Source organism: Sphaeramia orbicularis, chromosome 12 (assembly GCF_902148855.1).
Source record: "Sphaeramia orbicularis chromosome 12, fSphaOr1.1, whole genome shotgun sequence".
Taxonomy (NCBI): Eukaryota; Metazoa; Chordata; class Actinopteri; order Kurtiformes; family Apogonidae; genus Sphaeramia; species Sphaeramia orbicularis.
Genome location: NC_043968.1, coordinates 22011245 through 22038289, shown reverse-complemented (window position 1 = coordinate 22038289; position 27045 = coordinate 22011245). Strand labels below are relative to the sequence as shown.

At 39.6% G+C, this 27045-nt stretch overlaps 1 protein-coding gene across 1 annotated transcript in view; it reads left to right on the top strand.

Annotated features, from left to right (window-relative positions):
• Positions 1-24965, top strand: part of mpped1 (metallophosphoesterase domain containing 1) — an 87360-nt gene extending 62395 nt beyond the window's left edge. Inside the window, exons 5-7 of the mRNA XM_030148269.1 lie at positions 11545-11660; positions 16685-16798; positions 21044-24965. Coding sequence (XP_030004129.1) covers positions 11545-11660; positions 16685-16798; positions 21044-21162 — 349 coding nt within the window. The 3' untranslated portion in view covers positions 21163-24965. The remainder of the gene's footprint in view (positions 1-11544; positions 11661-16684; positions 16799-21043) is intronic.
• The last annotated feature ends 2080 nt before the right edge of the window (positions 24966-27045 follow it).

Genomic DNA, 27045 nt, shown 5'->3' with positions numbered 1-27045 from the left:
TTGCCATGTGCCCATATTGCAGCAAGTGAGAATTTTGCTGAACCTTGTTTTAGCAACATTTTCTTTCTGGACAGTCCAGCAGAATGGTACAAAAAGGAACATATTTTCTGTCTTATTCTGCAAAAAAATTGGTGTGGTTTTTGAGCCTTTAATACACACTGGGATTTTCTCACCACCAGTTGTGTGTGTCTGTAAAAATTGTGAATGAGCACAGCTGTGAGTAGACACACAAACGCTGAGTAAAAACACTGACGATCACACACATACATGAAGAGCCGTGTAAAATGTCTGAGCCTTTCCCTGTATTTCTGACGAGGCTATGTGTTAGTGTGCGTGTGCGGAAAATTGTGTGTGTGCGTGTGTGTCAAATGGACAGATGTCCCCACTCTCTGTCCCACAGATGGGCTCTGTGATGCCACAGTGTCCTTGTCCAGGATTCACAGGATGCTTGGACAGACACAAGCAAACTAAACCCAACTGGGCCCACTGCTGAGAGAGTGTGTGAGTCCATGTATCTCCGATATTGTGGGGACTCACAGTCACTTAAAGGAACTCAGTTCCCTCATGGGAATAAAGTAATGTCTGATAAATGATGAAACACTGATGGTTTCATGGTTACAGTAAGTCTCCAACAAGTGAATGTAAGTTATTGCTCTGTCCTCTAAGCATATGGAGACGTGTGTGTTTGTATTGTTAAGAGGACACATTTTAGGACATTAAGGACATTAGCTAGTCCTCACAACTTTAAATAGCTGCTTGAAGGTTCAGACGTGGTGTAGGTTTAGGGAATTCACACAACTTTGTGTGTGTGTGTGTGTGTGTGTGTGTGTGTGTGTGTGTGGGGGGTGTGTGTGTGTGTGTGTGTGTGTGTGTGTGTGGTGCAAAGAGGGAACTGTGTCTGGTCTAACGCTGTGTGTAGATTAGAGCTCTGGCAATCTTTTAATCCTTCTGCCACTTTCTGCTGAGACCTCAGCTGCACTCGCTGCTTACCTGCTATTACACTGTTACAAAGATCACATACACGCACACAAACACACACAGACGTCCACACATACACAAACCCACAGGTTCTTAAGTTAAGAGATGCCTGTAATACCCTCTACTATCTGTTACCATCATCTGCGGGTGCCTGTGTGTCCCAGAAGCTGCTGGGAGTTACATAAGTCATGCTGAGGGCCATCATGTCTTCAATCTGCCTCTCTGCAGAGAGGTGTGGGGGTGAAGACATAGTCACCGCCACACAGGTGGAACGAAGGCCACAGGAAGGGCACATTAAAGGAGCCGTGCACCTCCAGTTCAGCGCAGCGTGTCTTCTCACTGTCCCAGATTTCACCTCAGTCACTTCCAGGTCAACATGGATGGTTTTACATGTATTTGCTCATTAACTGCAGCCTGAAGCCTGGTCTGTTGTTTTAATGCATTCAGTGGTTTTTAGGTTATATATTAACCTTCTTACATGGAATGGAATGAATGCCAGGCCTGGCTCATACAGAGGATCTTCATAAACTGATGGATTTTGTGTAGCTATTTTTATTGTTTTTGAGCACTTCTCACACAATTGCATTGGGCTTCAAAATTTGAGATCCAAGGTTCATTCTTGACCTTGGGAACATCAGTTAACAAAATAATCTCAGAGGTTTTCATTAGTTCTCTTACACTGAAGAATAACTCGGACACATACCTAGCTGTGGCTGGAAATTTGTCGAAATACTTTTAAAAAAGAGTGTAACAGCGTAATGTATTATCAGCCTAAAAACTGAACAATTACGTAGCTTCACTCGTAGAACACTGAATACAGTCAAGTGCAATGAGTGATGATGTGAAGATTTTCTTCAAATCTGACAGTAAATGTAAATTGATATGCTCTGTACACGGATAAATCATGCCGCTGGAGGTGTAGAGAGGATTTCTGGAAAGAGATAGAAATGGAGAGTTATACAAAGAGGGATGGATGGAGCGAGGTGGTGTTAGGACAATGCAACACACACTCTTAGATACATACACACACACACACACACACTTTGACAGTGAGAAGGGCGCTGCAGGCTAGTCTCTGTCACATCTCTAATCCTCCTTATTGTCAGAGTCAGATATACTGTGCCTTCCAGCGCTGTCTTCCTCCATCCTTCCCTTCGTCACTGCTTCTTTCCCTCCTCCTTTTACTTACTCACCCTCTTTCCTCATCATCATCCTCATCATATTCCACCCATTCTTTTATCACTTATTCTCTCCACCTTGCCTCACTTTCTGTATCAAATGTGAAGCTTGTCTGTTATATGCTCTCCAATCTTTTAATTCATTACTGTCTCTTGTTCTCTCCTCCCTCTCACTCATTGTTTCTGTCTCAGCAGTGTGTATTCCTGCTGTGAGGATCAGCCCACTGTGGTCGCCTTGCATGTGTGCTAGCCTACGATTAAACATCAAAGTCTGTATGCAAACGGGGGAATCTACTAGTGTGTGTCTGCAGTGGTTTTGAGTCACAATAAATAATTAAATTGAAGAACTGTCTCTTTGCAACATATAAAACAACTTGTTCTCTCTGTGTGTCTCTCTAAGTTGGCGCCCTGCTGTGCTGAGTGGGCCGACCGAGTCAAACTTTCACATGCTTGCCATGTACCACCACAGGCTAAGTGAGCTCTGAAACACTCATGCACATTTTGCAAGCGCACGCTCCTGTTTGTGCCCGCCAGCACTGCCATGTATATTGAGTTATAACTGTCAAATCTGCCGAATTGAGTGCTGCTAATCCCATTGTGTGGGAGAGAACATCGGAGGAAGCAAGGCCGTGGGAGCTGCTGCTTATCAAACATGTCGCTTCTGTGAAAACCACTGTTGTTGTGAATTCCTACAAAAGTTTTTTTTTTTTTTTTTTTTAATTTTCTTGTTATGTTTGTGTTTGTGTTTTGATTCTTCTTTTAGCTTTGACTTATTTTTAGTGTTCAATGAACAATGTCTCTATTGCAGGCATTCTTCACTATTCATTGATAAGATTTTGGAAAATTTTCAGTTGTTTTGTTCAAGGTCAAGTAGAAGTGGTTTAAAGCTGTGGATAAATGTTCACATTCCTGTCAAAAAGTGCAGAGAAAGAATGTCAGTGATTGTTTCTTATTGGAAATAGCAGATTTAGGGTTTTATAATGGCTGCATTTTGGGATCAATACACAAACCTGGTAGCTGTAATTACTTTGGTGGAGTTGTGAAGCCACTGAACGTGTCTTGCTGGGGAAGGATGACGAAGACATTTACAACTAAAGATTCAGTTGAGATGACCTTGGGCTCTATTTCTTGGATTAAAATCTGCTTTCAGTGCTCAGTATTGTGGTCCTTAGTCATAGGGTCTCTGTCTCTTTGTTTCCTGTAACTAGGATGTTCCCTTTAGTAGACAGGTACTGTCCTATTTGTGGAGTATGTCTTTAAACAGCAACCACTGTGTACACTTTTGCATGTTCTTCTTGTTTCAGTTAATCCTCTCATCCATATTGACTTTTTAATGTGCTTTATATTCAATGCAAGCAATGCCAAATCCAGCAACGGCTCTATTCAAATACACAAGACAAGAAGTAAGATAAGGAGAAATATTTATTAAAAAGTTTTGTGTTGAACTTATCTGCATTCTGGGTTAATCAGGCCGCAGATAAGAAACCACTGTAAGCAAAGTCACATTTATATGAAAACAAATTTGGTTACAAATAGAGATGGGCTTTTTAATTAGTTTTTGAAAGCCAATTTAAGTTGGTTAGTTGATTAGTTGTGATGTTGCTGTTAACATGCATCCTCCGCTTAGCTCAGGAGTGGGTGAACCACAAGTATAACACTTTCATTTACGCTGAGGCAGAAACAGTGCTATTAGTAATGTAACAAAACAAATGTTTTCCCAACTTAAGTAAAAATTAGTCTACCCTTAAGAAAAGAAGTCAGCTAACTGACAAATTAAGATGAAGTGGAGAAAGCTCTGACTTTTGGGGGAAGTTAAAAAAAAAAAAAAAAGCGAGGTAAGAAAGCCCATTTCCTACTTGTAGGGCTGGGCGATAAAACAATAACAATATATATCACAAAATAACTTTTCCTCGATGGAAATATGAGACATGCTCAATACAATTTTGATAGAATTCATTTGTCCATGTTTTGACAGACATAAGAACAGCCAGTCATAATTAAGTAGCGCCACACCGAACCACTAGAGCCAGTCACAGCACACAGGCTAATGTTTGGGCAGCAGCGGGAGGCAATGACTGTTCCCTCAGGAGAAAATATGACGAGAACTTGAGTGACAGGGTTACTGAAAAGTAGGGTGCAAACCGTTTCAGTTTGGGGCCTTCAATACAATACAGGGGTGTACTGAACGAATAACTGTAGCCTATGAGAAGAACACAAATACTCACCTTTCCTTAAGTTTAATTTTTAGTTTTACACCAGTTAGAGCAGTTAAGGAACGCACCCTCACATATATAGACCTGGTATTGTTTCATGAAGATGGTTTGTTTTGTTTGTGTTCTCTTTTAAAACTTGAAAGCTTTTTCCTGATGGTCAGACTTTTAATTTAGTTTTAAATATATGTACCTGTTTTATTTCTCTGAAACAGTTGTGTAATGTTCTTCAGCACATCTGTCATGTTCAACCTCTGACAGAAAATAAATATTATTTCAATCAATCTATGATTAATTTATGAGTAATGGAAAATTTAAGCTTGAAAAAAATAGTGATTTGATTTAGTTGTATCCATGTCGTACTCCATTACTACATGGAGGTCTCCCCCACATTTTTTATACATATCGATATCCTTTAATATGAAAAAAATATTGTGATGTGATTTTTTTTTCCATATCGCCCAGCCCAACTGAATTGCAACAAGCTGGTTTGTTGGTTTATACCGATATCTGTGCAGTCATCTAAAGTGATCAATCTTCATATTTGCAATATGAAAACACCTAAGAGGAGGATTTTACTTTTGCATATCATCCAGTGCTAAATCCCTCTGTAATGTGACTGTAATGATCAAACACAGTACAATGTGACGTTATTAGTAGCAAAAAATAAAAATAAAAAATCCAGTATTTTAGTGTAAAGAGTATGTCCCAACAATACCATACACCATAATTCACTCCAATGATGTGGTGTAGTTCCTCCAATACCCACAAAAGATTCCACCAACATGGCAGGCCATGGACAGGCTCAGTGTGATCCTGATGAGGACCACTGAGGACTACCTGGCCTCAGGCTGCGCTTCATGAGCGAACACCGGGGGCTGAGGCACCGTCTGAGGAGGACCAGCAGGCAGTCTCACCCACCAGATGATTTAGCAGAGGCCTCCCAGCCGACTGCCGTCAGAGCAGGGGAGTCTCCTGGGAGCAGCACCCTCCCCTCTGCACACTTTTAATTGAAACAGGTCCCTGATGGGATTTTACAGCGAGGGCCGAGGAGGGTCTGTGATGTAAAGACACAGAAATAAGGCAGAGAAAGCCAGGAAATAAGTAGATTAATAGACAGTATTTTCTGATTTATACCTATCCGGATGTGTGCAAATATTAACAAAACATCTTCATGAATGTGTATAAGATTGGTGTGTGTAAGCAAACCTCAACACTCCACTCCTCCAAGCCTCCTACAGGCTGTTATTAGGGCCGTGAAGTCACGAGTAGTTAATTAAATCTAACAGAGGTGATCACGGTCGGGTGTTCTCAACACATCAGCGCATGCAGTGATTAGCAAAGGTCTGTATTACACATTAAATACACCTTATTACTATAATCCTCTTTTTTCTTTATGGTAATCCCAAACAATGCATAATTTCCGCACCCTATCACCTATTTGTATTCTGTTTATTTCTCTTGTAACTCATTCTTCCCCAGGTTTGGTTATGGTTGGGATAGTTTCAACATTCATGCCAGTATAGTACCCCAGTTTATTGCACTGTGATGGGAAAATTATTATTCCACAAACAGACTTTTTTACACTTAAAGGATAAAAAAAAAAAAAAAAAAAATCCACAAAAAGAAGAAAAATGTTATGTCTGTCTCTTGTTAGTTTGTGACCTCTTTAACCTGTCTGTGAATATCAGCATGTTGGTTTATCCTTCACATATACAGCTCACACACAAACACACACATTTTGAGAGTTTTGTCTAAACAGTCAGCTGCTGTAGTTTCGAGAACGTTTGACTCAAATTGGAGGAAAGTTAACTTTTGTTGGTGATTATTTTCAGTAGTGGATTAATACGTGTTTGGTGTTCTAGTGAATATATCTGGCAGCAGGAGTTGCATCCCTTAAGAGGCCAAAATTTACTAACTATTTTTTTCCAAGCAAATATGTGATGGCTAGAAGAACAATAATATGAGCTCATTTTGTTTACTGAGGATTAAAGTTAGATGCCCAGCTGTACTTTCTTCTGACCTGTCTCCAAACTCATGCATTATGTGATTTTCCTCACTGGGCCTCAACAAAACACTTCAGCCTCAATAGTTTGTTGTCTAAAGAAATGAAGAAAGCAAGGGGGAGAAATGGGGAAGGAGGAAGACGGGGCAGGGGAGACGGAGTAATATGTCAGATCCAGGCTGAGAGGAAAAGAGGAGGGAAATGGACAGGGATGTGATGATGGGGAGAGAATGAGTGGAAAGGGAAAGAGAGGCTGCCTCTCTCCTCTGCAGAGCCGTTCAATGATTCATGGACTTTTTCCAATGATATAAGAGGGTCTCAGTTAGCTCCACACTCACACAACCTCAAAACTTAAGCAAAGGATATGGTTTTCCCTATTTGTGATTTTCTCTTAAATGCATTTCAGGTTAAGCACTAGATTTGGCTTTTCCTCTTGTCCGGAAGAAAGGGTGAAACGATAACTCTCAATATGATATATAGATGTATGAGTGTGTGTGTGTGTGTGTGTGTGTGTGAAAGGAAAGTAATGGTTAGAGCACTGCTGTTTTTCTCCCAATGTGCTGCCTGAAGCTGTGCCTGGGGATTGAACGCTCGAACACAAACATCTGTTTTCTCTGTTTTTAAAACCCATAACAAATACCAACCCCGAACATTAACCGAATCTTTAATGTGCTCAGCGCTTTGCCTGTTCCTCCTCCTCGAAGTTAACACAAATCACTTGTACCATTGTAATCCCTCACCTGATAAAAACATAATTCTCGAGCAGGGATATTATCCGTGGAATTACATTCAGTTAGTCTCAGCAAACACAGGAATGGTTCTGTTTCACAAAGACGCTACGGTCCGTTCCTTGCTGGAGATAATCTCTTTTTAGGAACTGTGATGGAGACGTGAAAGTCTACGTTCAGCGCTGAGACGTTTTACGTTAGCAGCAGACACAGTGGAAGAGATTTGCAGCAAAATAAAACACATGTAACCATTTGAAAGAGAGTGATGCCTTGTCTTACACAATGACTGATAGCACGAAATTAAAACAGAGCAGCGTGCTTTAGGAAAGGATACTGTAATCCGTAGGTGACAACATGATAGACTGGATCATCAGTGTTTTAGGGATACAAAATGACACACTGGGGGTAATGCTTTTTCTCTCTAAATGACTAAGACAATTAGTGGGAAAGTTTTTAATTTTGCAAAGAATGTTCAGAAGTGTTGACAGACCATCAAAGTGACATTGCTCAGTCAGATCTGCTCGTACCTGAATCAAGGCAACAGCGATTATACAAGCACTATATAATTTAGTTAGTTCAAAACTGATTTATAGTGGATATCAGAAGTTTTGGGAAGAATTTACAAACTCCCAAGATGCTTTTGTGATCATTTAAGTAAATCAAAATGTTGGGCTGTCAATCACTAACCTCGCACTGAGCTAATGCAGAGGACTCTTTGGAAAAAAAAAAAAAGAAGACACAAGATCTTCACATTTTAGCAGCCATTGTTATTTTGTATATCTGTACGTCTTTGCTTCTGTTTGGCTTCTTAATCAGAGACATGTTAATCTAAGCCATTTTCCCTTTACCTCTACTTTTTTAACTACCATTCATGAAAACTGTAACACACTAACAGTATCTACTACATTGGCTACTTGAGGACAGATGCTGCATGCTTAATGCATATTGATAACAGTTAACGCACACAGCCACTTAATGGGAGATCGCCAGCTTTTAGTGCTGCCTTAGTTGATGTAATCGACCATGAAAATTAGTTGACGACAATTTTTTTTAGTGGACGTGTCGTTTTGCTGTTGAATGCCTATTTATTTTTGGTCTCCCTCCCGTCTCAAATGTAGGAGATTTAGATTTAGATTAGATTTAGTGATTTATTCCAAACATGCATTGAAATTTAGCATATATGTGAACTAGCAAAACATGCATAATAATACAAATATCAAGAATCGTAACAATCTTAGACAGAAGAACAGCACAATAGTTCCATTTACATGCCCAAAAAGGGGTGGGAAGAAGAGCAACTTAATAGGTCGGAACATGCGATCTCCCTGCGACCGCTGCCAGAGACAAGCCACAGGTATGGCCGCAGCTTTGTGCCATGGGTATACCATGATGCCGCGGGTATTCGCGGGTATGCCGTGGTGCCTGGGCAATCCATGCCGGTGTCCTGTCACAGAACACCAGCTTTGGCTCCTGCAGCTGCACCTCAAAGAGAGAGAGAAACCCCCGTCTTATAAGCGTCTTAAGTTTCAACCACCCCCCCACCCCCATCCGTGTACCCCACCCCCCACACACATGCACATGATTCAAAATAAAATGGATACAACAAAATAACAAATACTTGATTTTTTAATAAAATTAGTCATTTAGATTAGTCCACTAATCCAAAAATTTGTCGAAAGATTAGCCGTTAGATAATTAATCGTTAGTGGCAGCACTACCAGCTTTTCTCATTCAGTCACTTACATGGTCATACATAGTCGCATGGATGTGCAGCAAGAAGGTCCTGGGTTCGAATCCAGTGCTGGACCTTTCTGTGTAGCATGCACCAAGGTTAACTGGTCAGTTTGTCATCCATAGGTGTGACTGTGACTGTGAACAACCCCGACCCCCACCACCCTCTCAAGGATGGTTCAGAAAGTGAATTAATGAATGAATCACACACATAACTAGTTCATTTTTCTGACAGTGGAGGTTTAGCTTTTGAAACCGGGTGTCAATTACTTTTTTGGTGTAATTATATTAGGACGGTAAAAGTCTATGTGCAAGCATTGCTCTCTTTTATCAGTGCTGATTTCTAGCAGCCTTGAGCCCACCTGTGAAGTGCATTTAATTACACTCGTATCTCTGAGTGTAGCACCATAACCAGCAAAACCTAATCACTGCTCATAATTGCATTCATGTGCAATGATCCTGCGAGTTAGAAAAGGGTCGCTGAAAATAGTCAGATTCAGTTTCGGTTCAGACTGTAGTTAATAAGTAAAAGAATATTTCAGCTTGCAAGTCTCCAGACACGAAAAATGGCAGAACTCAGACTCCAGAAATAACGGAAAAAACAATCAGATCCATATAAGTGATCATGACAACAACAGACATGGAGTGATTTCAACTGGTGTCTGAAATAGATAAATGATAGAGTACTTAATAATGGAAACAGCTTAATACTGCTTTAAATGCAGTGTCTTCAAGTTACATGAAATGAACTCATGAAATGAATGCAACATCTTATCCAATGGAAATACCCCATACATATGCTTTCAGAAACGGTTGTAAATAATGAAAAGTATACTTGATTTATAGTTAATAAAACATGCAAAGTACAATATGGTGCTTTAAGATGACCTAAAGTTCTCCATCCCTGCATCTATCCATCCATCCATCCCTTGGTTTCCATCCTCATGAATCTTTCCCTTTACTTATCTAACCCTCCGTTAGCATAAATCACCGTTTGTCATTATCGGGGGAAAAGCGCTTTACCGTCTTTTCTCGATCTTCATCCCTCCATTCACACAGAGAGAATTGGGAGCATCAATCGAGCCGCCGAGCTCATTTCATTTTAATTGAGACGTCTGTGTTAAGATGGACATGAATATTACATATCATAGTCCTTATTAATATGCTAAGGCCAATCTAAATGTTTTAATATTCGCAGTTTAAATTATTGAGATTGTGTTCTTGGGCATGGGCATCGGATCATTCGTCAGAAATGTTTAGTCTCTGATGTTCAGGAAGTAGGAAATAGGACAGGATTTCCCATGATGCACTTGACCAGCCCTCCCTTCACCAGTGACCTCGGACTCACCCTTTTTAGCTTTATTAATTAGAGAGAAAAGATCGTCTGTGTGTGTGTGTGTGTGTGTGTGTGTGCGTGTGTGTGCGTGAGTGTGTGTGTGTGTGTATGATAGGTATTTCTTCATATCTCCAGGCCCGTCTTTTTGTCTCCCCATCTGTCTTTAAAGTCTCCAAATATGTCAGACACACACACACTCTCCGGAAATTATTCTAAGACCCCCTCATCTGACGTTCCACTGAGCACATACGCATGGCGATAAAGTTGGCGTTTCCAGTGACTGCACACAGCAATTTTGGGGGGAAAAAAAAGAGTTGCATGATGGTGGATAGCGTCACTTGCGATTGCACACACACACACGCACACACACAGTCGACATGTCGTGGAGGAAGATGGATCGGAGTACAGATTGTAAGTGACATGTTAATTTCTTCTCCGTCACTCACGGCCGAGGCGTCCGCTATCAGCGAAAAGGGACACGCACTCCAGCCATCAAGACTCTCATTTTCTTCTTCTTCTCTTTTAACATTTGTCCCTTTTTTCCTCCCATCCTGGAGCGTTCCTGTGCAGACTGTGATCAAGGAGATGTTTAATGTAGCTTTTTGCTCCCACCCCCCTGCTGCTCATTGAAACGCTCCCTCTCCTCCATCAGATGACTGCTCTTCATAAGCCCCCCGGGTAGACGCTCATCCTAAAGGTCAAACCCCGTGTTTAGACACTTAAAGGAGGAGAGCTGACAGATGTTGTTCTGAGGTGACAAAGGAGTGAGAGGTCACGCTGAAGTTTGGATGTTCGCCTCTTTGTCCTTTGGTCTTTGCAGTGTTTTCATTGTGCATCAGAGGTTCACACACTTATCCCCGTTTATCACATAAACACTCATTTTAAGGCCAGTCCTGCAATTCCAGCGATCAGGATAGACACTTTAAATATCTTAGTGATATTTCACAATACGAACAAACCCTCTGTTTCAGGTAACCTTAACTGTAATGGAAATCAATAGAAAAGTCCAACCCTAGTGCTCTGCAGGGTTAATGCAGAGCTGTCAAGGAGCAAATATCAATAGGCCCTGTTCCTACAACATCTGCTGTAGGAGGAATGTAATTGGATCCCCCATGAAGAGCATTTTTTTTAAGTCCAGGAAAAACTAACAAAGTTTATATATGTTTTAGTTTTTGTGTTACATTGTATTTGTGCCTGCAGATGAGCAGAATTATTGATGTGAAAGGTGGTAGTCTACATGTTTGCCATCTGACTGGTCTTAATAACCAAAATGCCGTCATGATGAAAGTGGACTAACCAAATATTTGTGTTATTTCTTCTTTTCCTATGTGTGTGTGTGTGTGTGTGTGTGTGTGTGTGTGTGTGTGTGTGTCTGCAGGCAGCCCTGGTACTACGGTTGGGGCTTCAACCTGCCGAGGGGTCAGGCCCTGCTGGACAAGTGGAACCAGATCCCTGATAACACAGACATCCTGGTCACACACTGCCCCCCACTGGGTGAGAAACACATTACAACACACACACACGCACACACACACACACACACACACACACACACACACACAGACTTACAGTATATCCTGACTGCATGTCTTTAGAGCAAACACACAAACAGGTGTTCTTATAATCAAATACAAACTGCTGACAAATTAATGGAAAAACCAAAGTAAAGTGTGTTACTTCAGTTTTGATCTACCACCTGCCTCCAGAACAGCTTCGGTGCGTCTCGGCATTGATTCGACAGTCACTGAACTCTAGTGGAAGATTGAACACCACTCATCCAAAACACATTCTCTCATTTACTGTTTCAGTGATAGTGGGGAGTGCAGTGTAACACATCGGACTAAAATCTCCCATTGGTGTTCACTGGGTTGAGATCAGGTGACTGTGAAGGACATAGCATCCGATTCACACAATTTCATATTCTATTCAGTGAGCCCTCATGCCTTATGGATGGAGGAATCATACTTTACTTTTTCACCTGCCTGTATGTCAACACCATGTATTCATTCCACACGGTCTATAGTGCTGATGTGAATAAACATGTATTTTTTAGAATGGATGATTCATATTTAATTTTTGTCTGTTTACTTAGATACGCATAGGCTTTTGCATAGCAGCAATATTACAATTTACATAATGATACTACAACATCCACTCATCACAATACAAAACACACTTTGTACATCAGTATAATTAGACTGCGCATATAAAGCATACAAACTCCACAATATATATTAATAACTGACGTTTCTCCTTATGTATTGTTCTTTGAGTGTTTTTTAACCCATAAAGACCCAAAGAGCCACTGGCAACCAAAACCATCTACTGATCCAAAATGTTTAATACCTGTTGATCCATTAATCCTATCAATACATGTAAATAATTGGCGTAAAATACATTTTTTCATCTGATGATCTCATGGTCATCAGATATGACCCATTTGGACGTTCAGAGGCTCCATAGTGAGCATGGAAACACCATCATCTTCTACAACATTGGTTCACCAGTAAAACCCATGGAGTTGGATCAATGACAGTAGATGGAGACGCTTGTTTTATGTTCAATTAATGATATATTTTGTTGAAAAAGTCACTTTTTCTTCAGTTTTCCCTGTTTCTGATATAGTAAAACACAACATTTATCTGAACTTTTATGAACATCTACATGATCAGAAAATTACATATAGGCAAATACATGATTTACACTGAAAAAACACAAAATATAGAGGATGATATTATAATAAATGGTGATGAATCAGTTAAGAATGATTAAATACATAGAAAAATTCATTTGAGAACTGCCACAGAAGAAGCACTGGGACTTTATGGGTTAAAGTTTTACATGTCATTTTGTTGTGTAATCAGGTTTGTCTCCAACAGTGTCATGTATTATATTGAATGATTATGTGTGTCTACATGAAGATGCATTTTGTGTATATATAATTTTCCAGCGTGAAGATCATAATGCTGTTTTAATCCTAGTCACACTAAAACATTTTACATAAATCTGGTCTGAAATGAGCATAAAACATCCACTGCTGCCCATAAAGTTGTAAAAATTTTTCAGACACATTCCTCTTTTTATTCTTATTTATACGCATCAATAATCACCTTTGTCCAGGTGCAATGATTACATACTGAGGCTCAGTTACACTTTATCTATCAGGAAGAAATCACATTGTCACAATCGTTTCATGAGAAGAGGTAAAATTCCAACTTTATGGGGAACAGTGATTGTAAACTCCCAGATGTGTCAGAAATGCACATGTGGGGAAGTGCACATGTATACAAATGTGTAGTTTTGGAAATGAGTCAAAGCTGGTTATTCGGATCATTACTAGACACCACACATTTGTTTATAATTTCTACACTCCAACACAAACACAGACGTAGCCTCAGTGGTTTAATTTCCTGAATGGGAGTGGTGCTGATGATCAGGTGGATGAAAAAAAGTTGGAGGAAATCACAGATACGACTCACAGTCCAGATTTCTCACCCTGCTCTCGAGAAAAACGCACTTCACCTTCAAATCAGATTCTCAGCCTTTTTAATGGTTATGTTTCCGCTTCTACTTGTTTTCATCCTCACACATCCATACCCTCGTTACACTAGAATGTCACAAAGGTTTGAACAAACACAGATGCCGGCACACAAGCCGACTGGCGCCGTGGATGCGCTCCTCACACACACACACGCACACACACACGAGCAGACGGAGGCACAAACACACACTCTTCTCATTCTGACTCTCGCACACACACTTTCACACCTCATCTCCCGCTGCAGCTGTGGTGTTCAGACGAGTGTGTGTGATTGATTTCGGTGTCTGCGTCTCGGCTGCGAACACGGCCGTTTATTTTCCATTCAGCTTAGCCAAGTGTCTCCAGCTATCTGCTCGTAAGCCACCGGCATATGGAGCAGCTACAGCAGGCTACTAATGCATGAGACACACACACATAGTGAAGAGTGAGGGAACGGCATGGGAAGGGAAGGCAGAGGAAAGCAAAATGAGAACAGAGGACACAACAGGATGGTAGTGGGTTCTGTAATGCATCAGAGGCCAAGAGGAGACTTTCAGTTTGCAAACTATTATTTAAAAAAAATTTAAAAAGATGGAGAAGTGAACAATGGCGAACAGGGTGAAGGGAAAAGTAGCATGAGCAAGATGTCGTTTCGCACTGCGGCAAAGGCCCCCATCTTTTACGAGGCGTGATAAAGCGGTACATCGGTGGCTAGAGAGGAAAAATATGGCCTCTTTATCTGGCTGTGAGGAAGTTAACAGCAGAACGAGAAAAAAGTGAGACAAAAAGAGGCAAACAGGCTCAGCGCCCAAAGCAGCAGCTGCTTTGAAACAAGTGGCACATTAGAGCGAAATGCCCCGAGACACAAAAAAGCCCTCGTAACTTCTCACCGTGCTTCCACCTTCTCCCAAAGCTTGTAAAGAATACACTCAGAGTTTTAAGGTGTTTTTTACATTTACTGACACTAAAAGTGTGCCTTTTACAGGTAGATATACTTAGAGGACAAAGAAGTCAGACTGTATCACTTTACCATCATGACTGATTCACTGCCAGATTTGAGCAGTGACGTTTTTATGGCAGTGTATGAGAGGCCCATTAAGTCTGCATTCAGACATTTTTAGCACTCAAAATGTAAAAAGAATCTTAAAATCCTTCCCCTGAGGGCTTTCTCTGACTATCAGTTTTTTCGGGCCTTTTTGCCCCAGTGAGGCCCAACAGAAAGGACACATTGTGAAACTCTGACTGCGACAACAACATGGACTACACATGTTTAGTTTCAGTGTTTAGGAGCTAGCATTGTCACTTCTTCTTCTGCTTAAACGTGGAAAAAAGTTAAAGGTGCTTTCAACATAGATGGAAAAGAAGCCATGCAACTGGAGTTGGAAATCATGCTCTTCTCAAGGGCACAATTCCAAATATGCTGTGATGTTTACGCTCCCCAGAGGATGAATCGTAACATTTGCTGACCCACTTACTGTTTGTTCCACCAAGGCTTTTGTGTTTGAGACATTGAATTAAAAAAAAAAAATCTACAGTGTCACAGTGGGTTCTCAGAGTTCGCAGTTTTTGGCGCCTGTTTAGTATATTAGGACATGTTTTTGGCTCTGGCTAAAATCAGTAGGTGATATGTAAGTGTGATGTGATTTAATGTTGGTTTGGTTTCAGTCCACATGTCTAAAATACATCACCAACAGCCACATAACAGCCTCCTCTTCAGTGATTGGTTGGATATGGTTATGATATGAGCAATAATGTGACAAACATCTGACCTCCTCTCATTTTCAAGACACCTATGTCTTCTCTTCCTCATCCTCAACCATCCTCCTCCTTTTCAGGTTTGTCTCCAGAGGGTGATTTTATTCATGTCATTTTCAAAGCTCACCTTGAAGCCTTTGGTTCAGACACCTTGTCTTCTACCTCGTCTCAGTGTGATAGTTTTTAATCCACATTGTGATCACATCTGCCTGAATGTCTTGGACCTGATTAAACTGGATTGAACAGGTTTATAAACTAAAGCTCTGAGACCAAACCATTGATCCAATCAGATGAAATTCAATGCACTTCCCTCTTTTCTTCTAATGGGGCATTAGAGATGTTTTAAAATCATGTTTTTTTGTTTTCTTCCCACAACGGTTTCCATTCTATTGCTTGCTTAACGCTTTTTCTGTTTTTTGTGTGTTTACTTTCTTACTCCTGTCTGAGCAGAGCGACAGACGGCAGGAAAGATGCAGCCACGAGCTCCTCAGTCATTTTATTTCTGTGACTTGATGCTTTTATTGACTCAGCATCAGCAGCATCCCTCCTGATGGAGCAGCCACTAAATCATATACACTCCATGCTTCATCCTTGTCACACAGTGTGAAGTCTGCTTCTGTGTGCGGCTGTGATTGATCTTTATTTTCTATAGCTGCTTTCTAAGAGTCTTTTCTTTGTGCTGCAATGTGCAGTTTGCCGTTTGACGAGGAGCCTGAAATGAGGAGCTTCATTTTAAAACATGATGTATCACTTTTTGAAGAGAAATGAAATTTATTACTTTCACAAAATCAGCCAGTCAAGGAAATACATAAAATCAAGCAGCGCTTTCAGACAACCGTCTATTTGTCATTTAATACATTTTCGATGTAAACAGAAATTGCCAGGCAGCTCTTGACTCATTTCTAAAATATATGTAAATCATTTCAAGATACTTTTCCTTTTGTGTTTTCACATTTTGCCTCCACAGACATAAATCCATTGTTCCTAGAAGACATGATACTGTCTACATACTCATAAAATCTGCAGATTAACCCTGTTCGCTGTAATTTGGTCCAAAATCATCATGAGAAGTGTACATAATGTTGAAACAAAATCATGTTTTCCAAACAGCAGTGTCTACAGCGTATCTCTCTGTAGCTGCCACCATTACACTACCTAATAGTGTCTTTGTGGAATGAATTCAAGCCTCCACATGGGCGTGCTGTGCAGTTTGCCACTCTGATTTGCATGTTATCATCTGCAGGTTTCTTAGATTGGGTCCCTAAGAAGATGCAGCGTGTCGGATGTATGGAGCTGCTCAACACAGTCCAGAGGAGAGTCCAGCCCAAGTTACATGTGTTTGGACACATTCATGAAGGTGCGTCTGAAAGATACGCTGTAAAAAATGCAATCACATGTGACAAATGCTAGTTTTGATTAATTTCCATACAGTAAATGAACAGTAAAACAGATATCTGAGAAGACTTAATAAACCACATAGAGGTAACATTTTTCTTCATGTCTTTACTAATTTTCTCATTCATGTCAGTACCTATAATAATGCGTTTGTCATATTTTTTGGAACATTAACATCAGAGTCAGATACTTGATAAAAACTGAAGTTGAACTGCTAATTGAACAAATCAAATCCTGGCATGGAAGAATAAATATTCTTTTGCCAACAAATGCGTTTTAACAGATCATGTTTTCGCTGTTAAGTTGGGTAAAACATTTTCATCTTGTTATAGGAGTGATGTGATTGTGATTTGAAATGTACTATATGGGCAAAAATCACAAATCACACCTCCAACAACACCTACTTCCCATGATAACAATGTTTATATCAATAATTATCAGGATAAATGTCAAATCAATATGTTACTTTCGAACTACATGTGTCTTCCCGAGTAAATTGAAGAAACCAATCCTGTTACTTGTGGTTTAAAATGATTATTTATGGTTAAAACACAACAAATATCACAGAAATCTAGAGATAGAACATTTAAAACTATTATAATGATGAAAAAAAAATCACTAAAATTAAGAACGTCTGAAGCATGTAAATGTTTTAGATGACAATATAATCAAAACAAACCCTAAATACAAATGTTCTTTGTAATAATATTATGTATGAAATTATATGATAACGTTTGCCTTTATCGTGTTGTTTTGTGTCTATTTAGTCACATCAGAATACAATGCGTCTCTGTACTTTTGTTCATCTTGTATATTTTGTGATAAAAGTGTTAAAATGAATTTACATTGTTATATTTCAAGACACCTCAAACTAAAACTGAAGCACAACTTGCAGCTTTTCAACCTACAGACATCTATTCCATTATGTAATCCGACACAATGGAATATCACACTTGGCTTTAAAGTGATATAAATTATAAGTTTAGGTTTGGAATAAAAGACTTTATTCTGGCTTTATGCGTGGATCTTGAAGGTGACATTTTCCACACTTTTTGGTCTTTCACACTGAATAGATTTATCTCACATCTCTTCTCACCTAACATTTGACCATTTTATATAACTTCACTTACCACATATAGACAGAGAAGGTGCTACATCAGTTAGATTTTAATATTATTACTGAATCTTCTTAAAATCAAGTTAATTAATTCCAGTTCCAAGCACGTAACCTTAGAGAATATGGACATACTGATTAAAGTGTATATTAGAGAATAGCTGAGCTCCCACATTCTTATCGACGTTTAATCCGGGCCAGGAGGGCATAGAGGAGCTCTCCGCGGACTCACAGTTGCTTTTTTCGGGGTTATCAGGTCAGCCTTGAGCCCCGGGAGCAGCGGTCCCCCATCAGAGAGAACCAGATTAGAAACTAGATCAGATTTTAGAAGAGGAGAAATGGGCTCAAAGCAGCTCTCATTAAAAAAAAAAAAAAAAAAAAAAAAAAGGATAAAAAGATCGGCAGTATCCTCTGTTTTGTATTCATGTATTCCAAGTCTGAAAAGATCAACACAGACACGCAGAGTTCTGTTCCAAGAGCTGGTGAAAGTGACACCTACACTTTAAAAAAAATCATTCGTGGCGCAAAGTTAAATTGTAGTACTTTGGAGAGATGGTGGTTAACTTATGCTTGACAAAATGGTAACACTTTTACATCTGCCATTTGGGAGAAACGGTGATCCAAAGTGCCTTTGAAGCAGAGATTTTTTTCTAAGTGTAGTGGTGTTAATGTCACACTTTCATGCATCCATTTGTTCATTTTGGACTCTTGCAGTTTTAGAGATTTTTTTTCCTCATCAGTGAAGTACTCAGCGTGTTCTCTCTGCCTCGGTGCGACAGATTAACTCTCGCTTTGTTACTTATGGTACCTATCAGCAAATGTGCCACAGTTGTTCTTTTTGAATTATTTAATCACCGTCTATTGGTTTCCCCTTTGACCACTCATTATCATATATCGGGGTTAGTGATTGTACAGTGTTTCTCTGTCTTCAGTAACAAATGTGTCAGTCATGTGCGATGAAACAAACATCCCACTAAATTGCAAAACATTGCAGGTGTAGACAGCAGTTATGGCAGGATTAGTAAGTATTTCTCACTTTTTTGGCTGCGATTTGAGCTCAGATGTGTAAACGTTTCGCATCAATGAAACTGAAAAGCTTCAGAAAAACAGCAGCTACTCATAAGGTAAAGAATAAAACTCCTCACTTGGACTGTTTAGCCTTTAGTGCAATGTCAAACACAACAGGCCTCATGTTCGATTCATTTCCAAGCACAGATTTCAATGGTTTTGATGCACAATTTAGAGCATTAATGGCACTTATCAATACATACATATATTATGTTTGTTCTTAGGTAAAACCAAAACCTGTAGATCTAACAAAGCCATTGCAAACAGAAAATAACTGTATTTTTTGTGGTGAAATATTAATAGTTATGAAAAATGAATTTGCTTTATGTCCTGTACGTCATGCTCACACAGCTGTTCATTCAGTTTACATCATTCATTTCTTCTTTCTGACGTTTCTTTCCGTCTTTTTTCTGACTTTAACATTATCAGGTTGTTGGTTTGCATGTGGAGCCTCAGTCTGCTGCCCATACCTTTGGGTGTTTCCTTTTACTAATTACAATGTGCCTTGTACATGCCACTGATTTAAGATCAAACATGATTCATCAACATATTCAGGTGGGTGAGAACAAAATTGGTTGTTAGCACCGAATCCCACGTAGGATTTCCTTCTTCTTTTTATCTCGTCTTCTCTTCTCGTTGTCTTTCTTCCTCCTACCGCTCTGTGTATGAACACATTTAGGAGTAAAATCAGAGGGTGTTAGTGCAGAAGGCCCAGAGTTTTCAGATGAAGACAGAAGCACAATAGAATGCACCGTATGGTCTAAATGTCCTGGATGTAAAGCTACATCTAAGTTTCACCAAAAAACTGTTATTGTAGGTAGATATTAACAGGCCGTACCACCAAGAACAGGTCCACATTCAGATTTTTTTTTCTTTTTGCCTTTTCTAAACAATACTTCTATCATACACAGCAATATTGATACACAACAAGTGTGTGGATTGGAAAATCTGACAAGCTGTGATTAATCGGTGACCAACATATAGTTTGTCTTTTCTGTTGTCAAGTCATAGAGGATTTCTCTGTCGCTCCCAACAGAGAAACGTTAAGTCATGATCGTAGTTAGGCCTGGGCATCTGGGGCTTAATCTTTTGCGCTGGATCACTTTTATGATGTTTTGGAGACTGTGACGTACTGTCACTGACCTCCATCATCCTAAAGTGGTCAGTGTCACAGTAGCCTCACATCGCACGAGCACCCCCCTACCTCCTCCCCCTGGTGTTTCGAACTAAGGTACATCGCAGTACTTCCGAAGAACCCCCCCAACATCTTACAAACTATTCACCCCACTCCACAGTCACAAATTTGTTTTTTAAGCCCTGGATGTTGTCAAGACCTGAAGACGGCCATGAGCCAAATTACAAATATCTTAAGATCCTGTTCATAGTGATCATCTACTGTTCTAAAATGTTTAATAACTGATGAACCAGTAATCAATTCATGTAAATAATTCAGGTAAAATGCAGTTTCTCAGCTTTCTAGCAGCATCAGATATGATGTTCAGAGGCTCCATAGTCAACATGGAAACATTCATCATTTCTCATTTCAGTATATTTTGCAACATTCATTCACCAGTAAAACCCATGCAGTTTGACAAAAGACAGTGTTTGTAGAAACAGTTTTTATGTCCAGTTAATGATATATTTTGTGGGAAAAGTCACTTTTTCTTCAGTTTTCTTTGTTTTATTATAATAACCTTTGGATTTATTCTGAGCTTTTTTGAACATCTACACGATCAGTAAATAATAAACAGGAAAATATATGATTTTTACTGAAAAAATGCAAAATGCAGAACAGTAAATGTCATGCTGCTGCTACATTACAATTTCTCAGTTTTATCTTATCTATCTGTCTTTCTGACTGACTGACTGACTGACTGTCTATAATAAATGGCAATAAATCTCTTGTGGAATGTTAAAAGTAAAGAAACATTTATTTGGCGGTCACCACCCAAACCTTTCTAGGTGTTAAGGGGTTAAATCATAATGAACTAAAAGCTCAAACCTAACTTGATCCCTGTTCCCTAGGTTACGGTATGATGACCGATGGCACCACCACATTTGTCAACGCCTCAGCCTGCACCGTGAACTTCCTGCCCATGAACCCGCCCATCGTTTTCGACCTACCCAACCCCCGGACCACATGACTAGAAGGAGCACGGCCTCCAACCCCCGCCGCCAATCAGGAGAAAGGAGCCCGGAGAGGTAGGTGAGGTCATCAGGCAGGACGGTGTGTAAATATTGCGCAGGTGTCTCTATACCTGTCTGTGGAGCGGACTAATCAAGGAATGGACGCTCCATCACGCTTTCAGTGTTTTTTGCGTGCTATAATTTCTTTATCTGAAAACCGAGTCTAAAAGCAGACGAGCGGATGAGCAGAGAGACTTTTCTCATGCAGGCAAAAATAGACGCTTCTGTGTCCTCTTTTACTGCACTGACAATCTGACGTGGCTCCGAGAGACAATAGAGACATCTGACTGTCTCTGCTGGCCTTTTCACTTCATTACATGGAAACATTTGGACTAACAGTAAAACAACCCACTGCCTCGTCTACTGCAGAGTTTCAGTTTAGCCAGGACTTAAAAACAGCAGTGATGGAACATTTGCCAGGAGGATTTTCACAGAACTTTTGTCCCTTCTGGAAATGAAACACAAATTTGCCATCTTTTCCTAATTTTCCCCTCTTTTCTTTCTACCACTCCCCTTATCGTACGCCTGTTTCTTTCCCCTCTTCAGAGCCTCAGAGTGATGGAGGTTTTTTTTTTTTGTATCTGTGTGTGTATGTGAGATCAAAGTGAGTGTGGGAGGGCAGTGAGAGGTCTCTGCCACGGGCTGTGTGAGAGTCGGGGTGTCAAACATGTTGACACCACTCCCCTGGGCCTCATTACAGCACTCACTAAGCCTCTTAACCAGCCAAGGAGGGAACCACATGCCACACTGCCCCCTCTTTTATTCCTCCTCCCCCCTCATCTTTTATGCTGCTGAATTCTTAGCTCATCTTTTAAGTTACATCTGGGAGGTCAGGCTTTTTTGGACTGTGAAAAGGACAGCAGGTAACACAGAGGTGCTACACACTGATGTGACATCAGCACAAGTAGTGAAGATGGTGGAACCTCTGAACAACGGCACCGTTTTGAGGATTTTTGTTTGTGCTTTTCGTGGAAAAGATGGAACTTTTTATCCTTTCCCAGGAGCAGCAGAGCTGTAACTATGTACTGTACCTGGTCTTTGTAAATGGTCTGTCAATGTAAAGAAAAAAAACTTGAAGTTTTTCTTGAAGGTGTTGCTATGCTTTTCAAAAAAAAAAAGTTGTTAAATATTTGTGTCCAAAATTTTGTGGTTGTTATGTTTCATTTGGTCTAATTCTTAGTCATGTAAATGCTTATTATGGTATTTTCATCTCTGTAAAGCTGCTTGGCCCCATTTGGTGATTATTAACTCTTTCATGTCCCTAAGCGGTTTGTCTGTGTTTTTAAAAGAGCTTTTCCATTTTTTTTCTTTGCTCTATTTTCTGAATAAGGCTTTTCTCACTTAGAGTCTGAATGTGCTTAGCATAACAAGACCACATCACACTTTGATCTCTGACATTATGTATGAACGTTCCCCGGGGCTGCAGTTTACTCCCGCTTCACTCTCGCTTCTTCAGCACATCAGCATGCATAGTGCTGGCTGATGTCTAAATGTTTCCAAAAGACACAGAGGAGGAGAGAAATCACCAAGAAACCCATGTCTGTGGATAATGGAGGGAGGATATACACTGGATCCTGATTGTCTGTTCTCACTGTGCTTTTGTAATATGATTTTAGGCCCTGAAATTGAAGTTATGTTGGTTTATCTTAACTTCTTTAAGGTTTACATGTTTGACATAGATTTAGATTAAAGATTAGATAGAGTCGAGACAGTATGAATAAATAAAACAAATGACAAAACACAAGATAAAAGAAGAACTATTCACCAATTTGACAGCACCTATTTTATACTGGAAAAAGCAGAAGCTCATCTAACATGTTGACATGTTAATGTGAAGCCACTTATTGGACAAAACTGAGGTGATGAAGGTTGAGGAAGATACGAGTCATGATAATGTTATCATGAGAGCAGCTGCTTCATGAGGAGGTCAAGTCCAGATTTGCACTTTCACGTAGCTTTCAGACATGAGGGTTTTTTTTGTTTGTTTGTTTAATGTACGAGTTATATTTTCTGTACCAATATCCTGTCAACGATCCCTTACTTTGTCATAGAAATTTTCAATTTGTCATATTCAGGTCAATTGTTCCAGTTTGTCATCGACTGGATTGCATTTACAGCAAAGCTTGTTAAACACAGCGCACACGCTAGCAGTTCAGACAAATGAAAGCCTTCAGTTTAATCTGGTGAATGGTCTTTAAATGGACAACAGATCCACCTCCTAATTTCAACTGCTTGATATTTTTCCTGCTGGTTTCTCTCTTGACAGGATGCATCTTTTGACAGAGCATTAGTGATTTGATTTGTGTGTTCAGTAGGTGTTCAGATATTCAACTACGGGAAATTGTCCATTTTTAGGTTTTCTTGTGCCCCATTCCTGGTTCCACCACTGTGAACGGCATTGCCACAAAAGCATTTGTTCAAGGTATGTCAAAAGACTGAACAGATTTCCCCACTTGTGTATTTACATTTCTTTATCTAAATGTATTGCATGTGTTGTCAAATTGGTGAATATGAATACAATTAAAGAAAAAACAAAAAAAAAAAAAAGAAGCTTGAACCTGAATCGTCATGGCACAAATCGTCATATTTACTCTAGATACTAACATGCAAAGCACACTAGGAAAAAAAGGGAATAAGCCCTTTGAGCTGTTTTGCTGAGGATTCATAGTAAATTAAAGTTTTTTCTTGCCAAGCATCTAAAAAGTATTTCTACCCAAGACCCTACTAGTTAAAGAAAAAAAGAAAGTGTCATCTCAGTTCCAATTCACCAGCTGGTTCGAGAGGAAGCAGTCAGAACCAAGTAAGGTTTCTGTGCCAACATTTAAGAATGAAGTGGAAAAGCTTGAGATAAAGGTTTGAAGTTTGAGCTTGAATATAGCCATTGGAACGTACATGCAAGTGCAACAATGTGTGTGTGTTGAAATAAACAGAGTGAGTGTATGAAAAGAGGCAGTGCTCAGCCTCACCATTTAGAACGCAACTTAATTAGTGTCTATGAAGGGAAATGTTCCAAGAAAGGAATAAAGGGAACTATTAAAAACCAAAAGATGGGAGGAACTTTCATCTTTAAGTTTCATGAAAAGCTGTCTGTTTGGTCTGACTTCTCCAGTTTCACTCCTCATTTAGATGTCTCTCACTTTGATGCTCTTCTGCTTCAATAACTGTGTTATGTGTTTCCTGTTTTCTAGAAGAAAAAAAAAATGCTGTACTATTTCTTGATTTATTTCTTGAGGCATGCTTAAAGGAGTTAATGACTTCTGCTACTCAGACAATCTGCATATGAAGAGTTTTGTTCCAAAATGAGATATCTACCGTTTGAAAAAGGGAAAAAAAAAAGAACAAAAAAAAAAAGAAAAACAAAAGGGACGCCTACCCTGGCAGAATGATTGACAGCTTGAAACTTGAAAGCAGATTGCTGAATACTTTTTAAAGGATTGTAAATACAGTTTGGTAGAGACAGTGGTCCAATTTTAACTGGCAGTATCCGCTTTATTTTAATAATATTGGATCATGATTGACTTCAGGTCATTTTTTTAAATGGGTATGTATAGCATTTTGGAATAAAAGTGTTCATTTTTAGTATTTTGCCATTGTTGTTGGGGACTTTTTTAAACCATAAAAAGAAGAAGGTGAAGACCCAACAGTTGGAAAGTGTTGTTCCTGGAGACACCTCTAAAATGTAAAGTACATTTACTTCCTAAAACCTTAAGGTTCTAAGAGATTATTCACCAATTGAATAAAAACTTATCTGTGACCAATGGATCATGTTTTCATATTTCCATCCTCGCTCTTACTTTTGTCTTTCGTCTCCTTTATTTCCTCTTCTAGAGAAAAAAAAAAAAGAATTAGAGGTGGTTTGGAAACTTTTTTCGTCCTGGTTCTTCCCTTTTGTTCTGATCAAAGGTATCTGTGTCTTGTATCAATTATAGAGCCCAGAGCACAGAGTTAATTTCCAGTAGCTAAACCCTCATCGCTCCATCTCTGTCTCCCATTTTGTTCTGCAGGTCTTCCACACCTCTGCACATTCTAATGAGAACCTTCGTTCAAATAATTACATTAGTAATCCCCGGGGAGACCGGGTAATTTATTCGTGGTCGGCTTTTTACTTTGCCATTAATACAACTAGCTTTCATATACTCTTGTCTTCCTCCGGCTCTCGCCCTCCCTCCCTCCCCTCTTTTTCACTCTTCCTCTCCAAACACAATGCTGAGCTCTTTTTCTCAGTTCTGATCATCCTTTTTCCATTTTCCATCTGCTCGTTGTTCCTCAGATAATGATTCCCTGCTCTCCTTTTCCACATTTTTCTCTCCCCTTTTTCTGTCCGAGTGCTTGTGTATATCTTGCAGCGATAGCGTTTCCTTTCAATGAATGACAGACGTCCCCTCTATCTCCTTGTCATCCATCTCACTTCACACTTCCCATCTGAACAAAAGATGCACCCAGTGCTTCTTGTCGTGCGCATCATCAAAAAGGCACTTTATTTGATTGGCTTTGGAACACAAATCAGTGTCAAATAGCCAGGCAACAGACAGTGGGTAGAGCACACTGTGAGCAACTCCCAAATTATCTATCAATCTGTCCTTGTTAGGCTTCAATTCTCAGACTTTTCAGTTTTATTCTTTGATGGGCCTGTTTGTCCCATCAGTTACAGATCAAATATGAAACATCTAGATGCAAGGGCTCATTCAACCAATCAAAAGGGCTTGTAGCTCTGTTTCCTCTAACCTTGAGAGTTGGATACCGTTTACACCAAATCATCTTTACACCAAATATGAAGATAGTCTAAGGAGATAATTAGCTTATCTTAGCATAAAACCCTGGAAGCAAGGAGGGGGAAGATGAGACTGTAGAAAATAGGTGATCAATCCTTGCAACAAATCCTTATACACTAACCAAGTGGGTTTCCTGTAATGCTGAATTATCCCCTAAGAGCTTAACACTGCCCAACCCACAAAAATGTGTTAATCAACCACCCAAATCAAACCTACAAACCACCAACTTTAGCTACACATTCTAAAGCCGTCGGTTCCCACATCACTTGCGTTATCCAATCCTGAATTTCAGTGAAGGGATCACAGATTCTACATCTAGTGTCCCATAATATTTATCAATACATATTAGCCCTGCCAACTCCAGTGGTATCTAATGGATGAGTTTAGATTTCATGAACGATGACACCAAGACTGAGCTTAGTAGGCCAACATCATCAATACTTTATAGTTTGGTTGTTCCAATTGTCATTAATAGCTATTGTGTAAGTGTACATACACCCTTTACATACATTTACATACAGTTATATCAGAGCCCATATAAATACCCCACCCCCCAAAGGGGAGGCAAGGCGTGTTGTTTTTGGTTCGGGTTGTTTGCTTGTTTGTTTGTTTGTTAACACTCTAGCAGCAAATATAGATTGCCAGTGACCCAGAATAGACGTACTTACATTTTGGGAAAAGTAGGTCAAAGTTCAAATTTTTTCTGAATTTTTGAAATCTTTTTTTTTCCTTCCATTTACTTATAATGAGTGAAATTTCAAATGTCTATAAAAACATAAATTTTGTTTCAATTTACTTAAAACTTGGCACATATATAAAGGCAATTGATATGCTGACATCAGCACATGCATAGACATGATGACATCAGCTGGATCGATGCCAAAATAAGTTAAACTACATGCGATGGGCGGGGTTTGTTGTGCCTGGCACCACTTGCTTATGTTGTTTCAGCCTCGTGCAATACACAAAAACTAGGAGGATCCCTGTCAGCTGAAGTCTAACACATGCATTTTGGTCTGACAGTTTTATGATATGACACCTAATCTGAGCCCGAAACACATGCAAAGG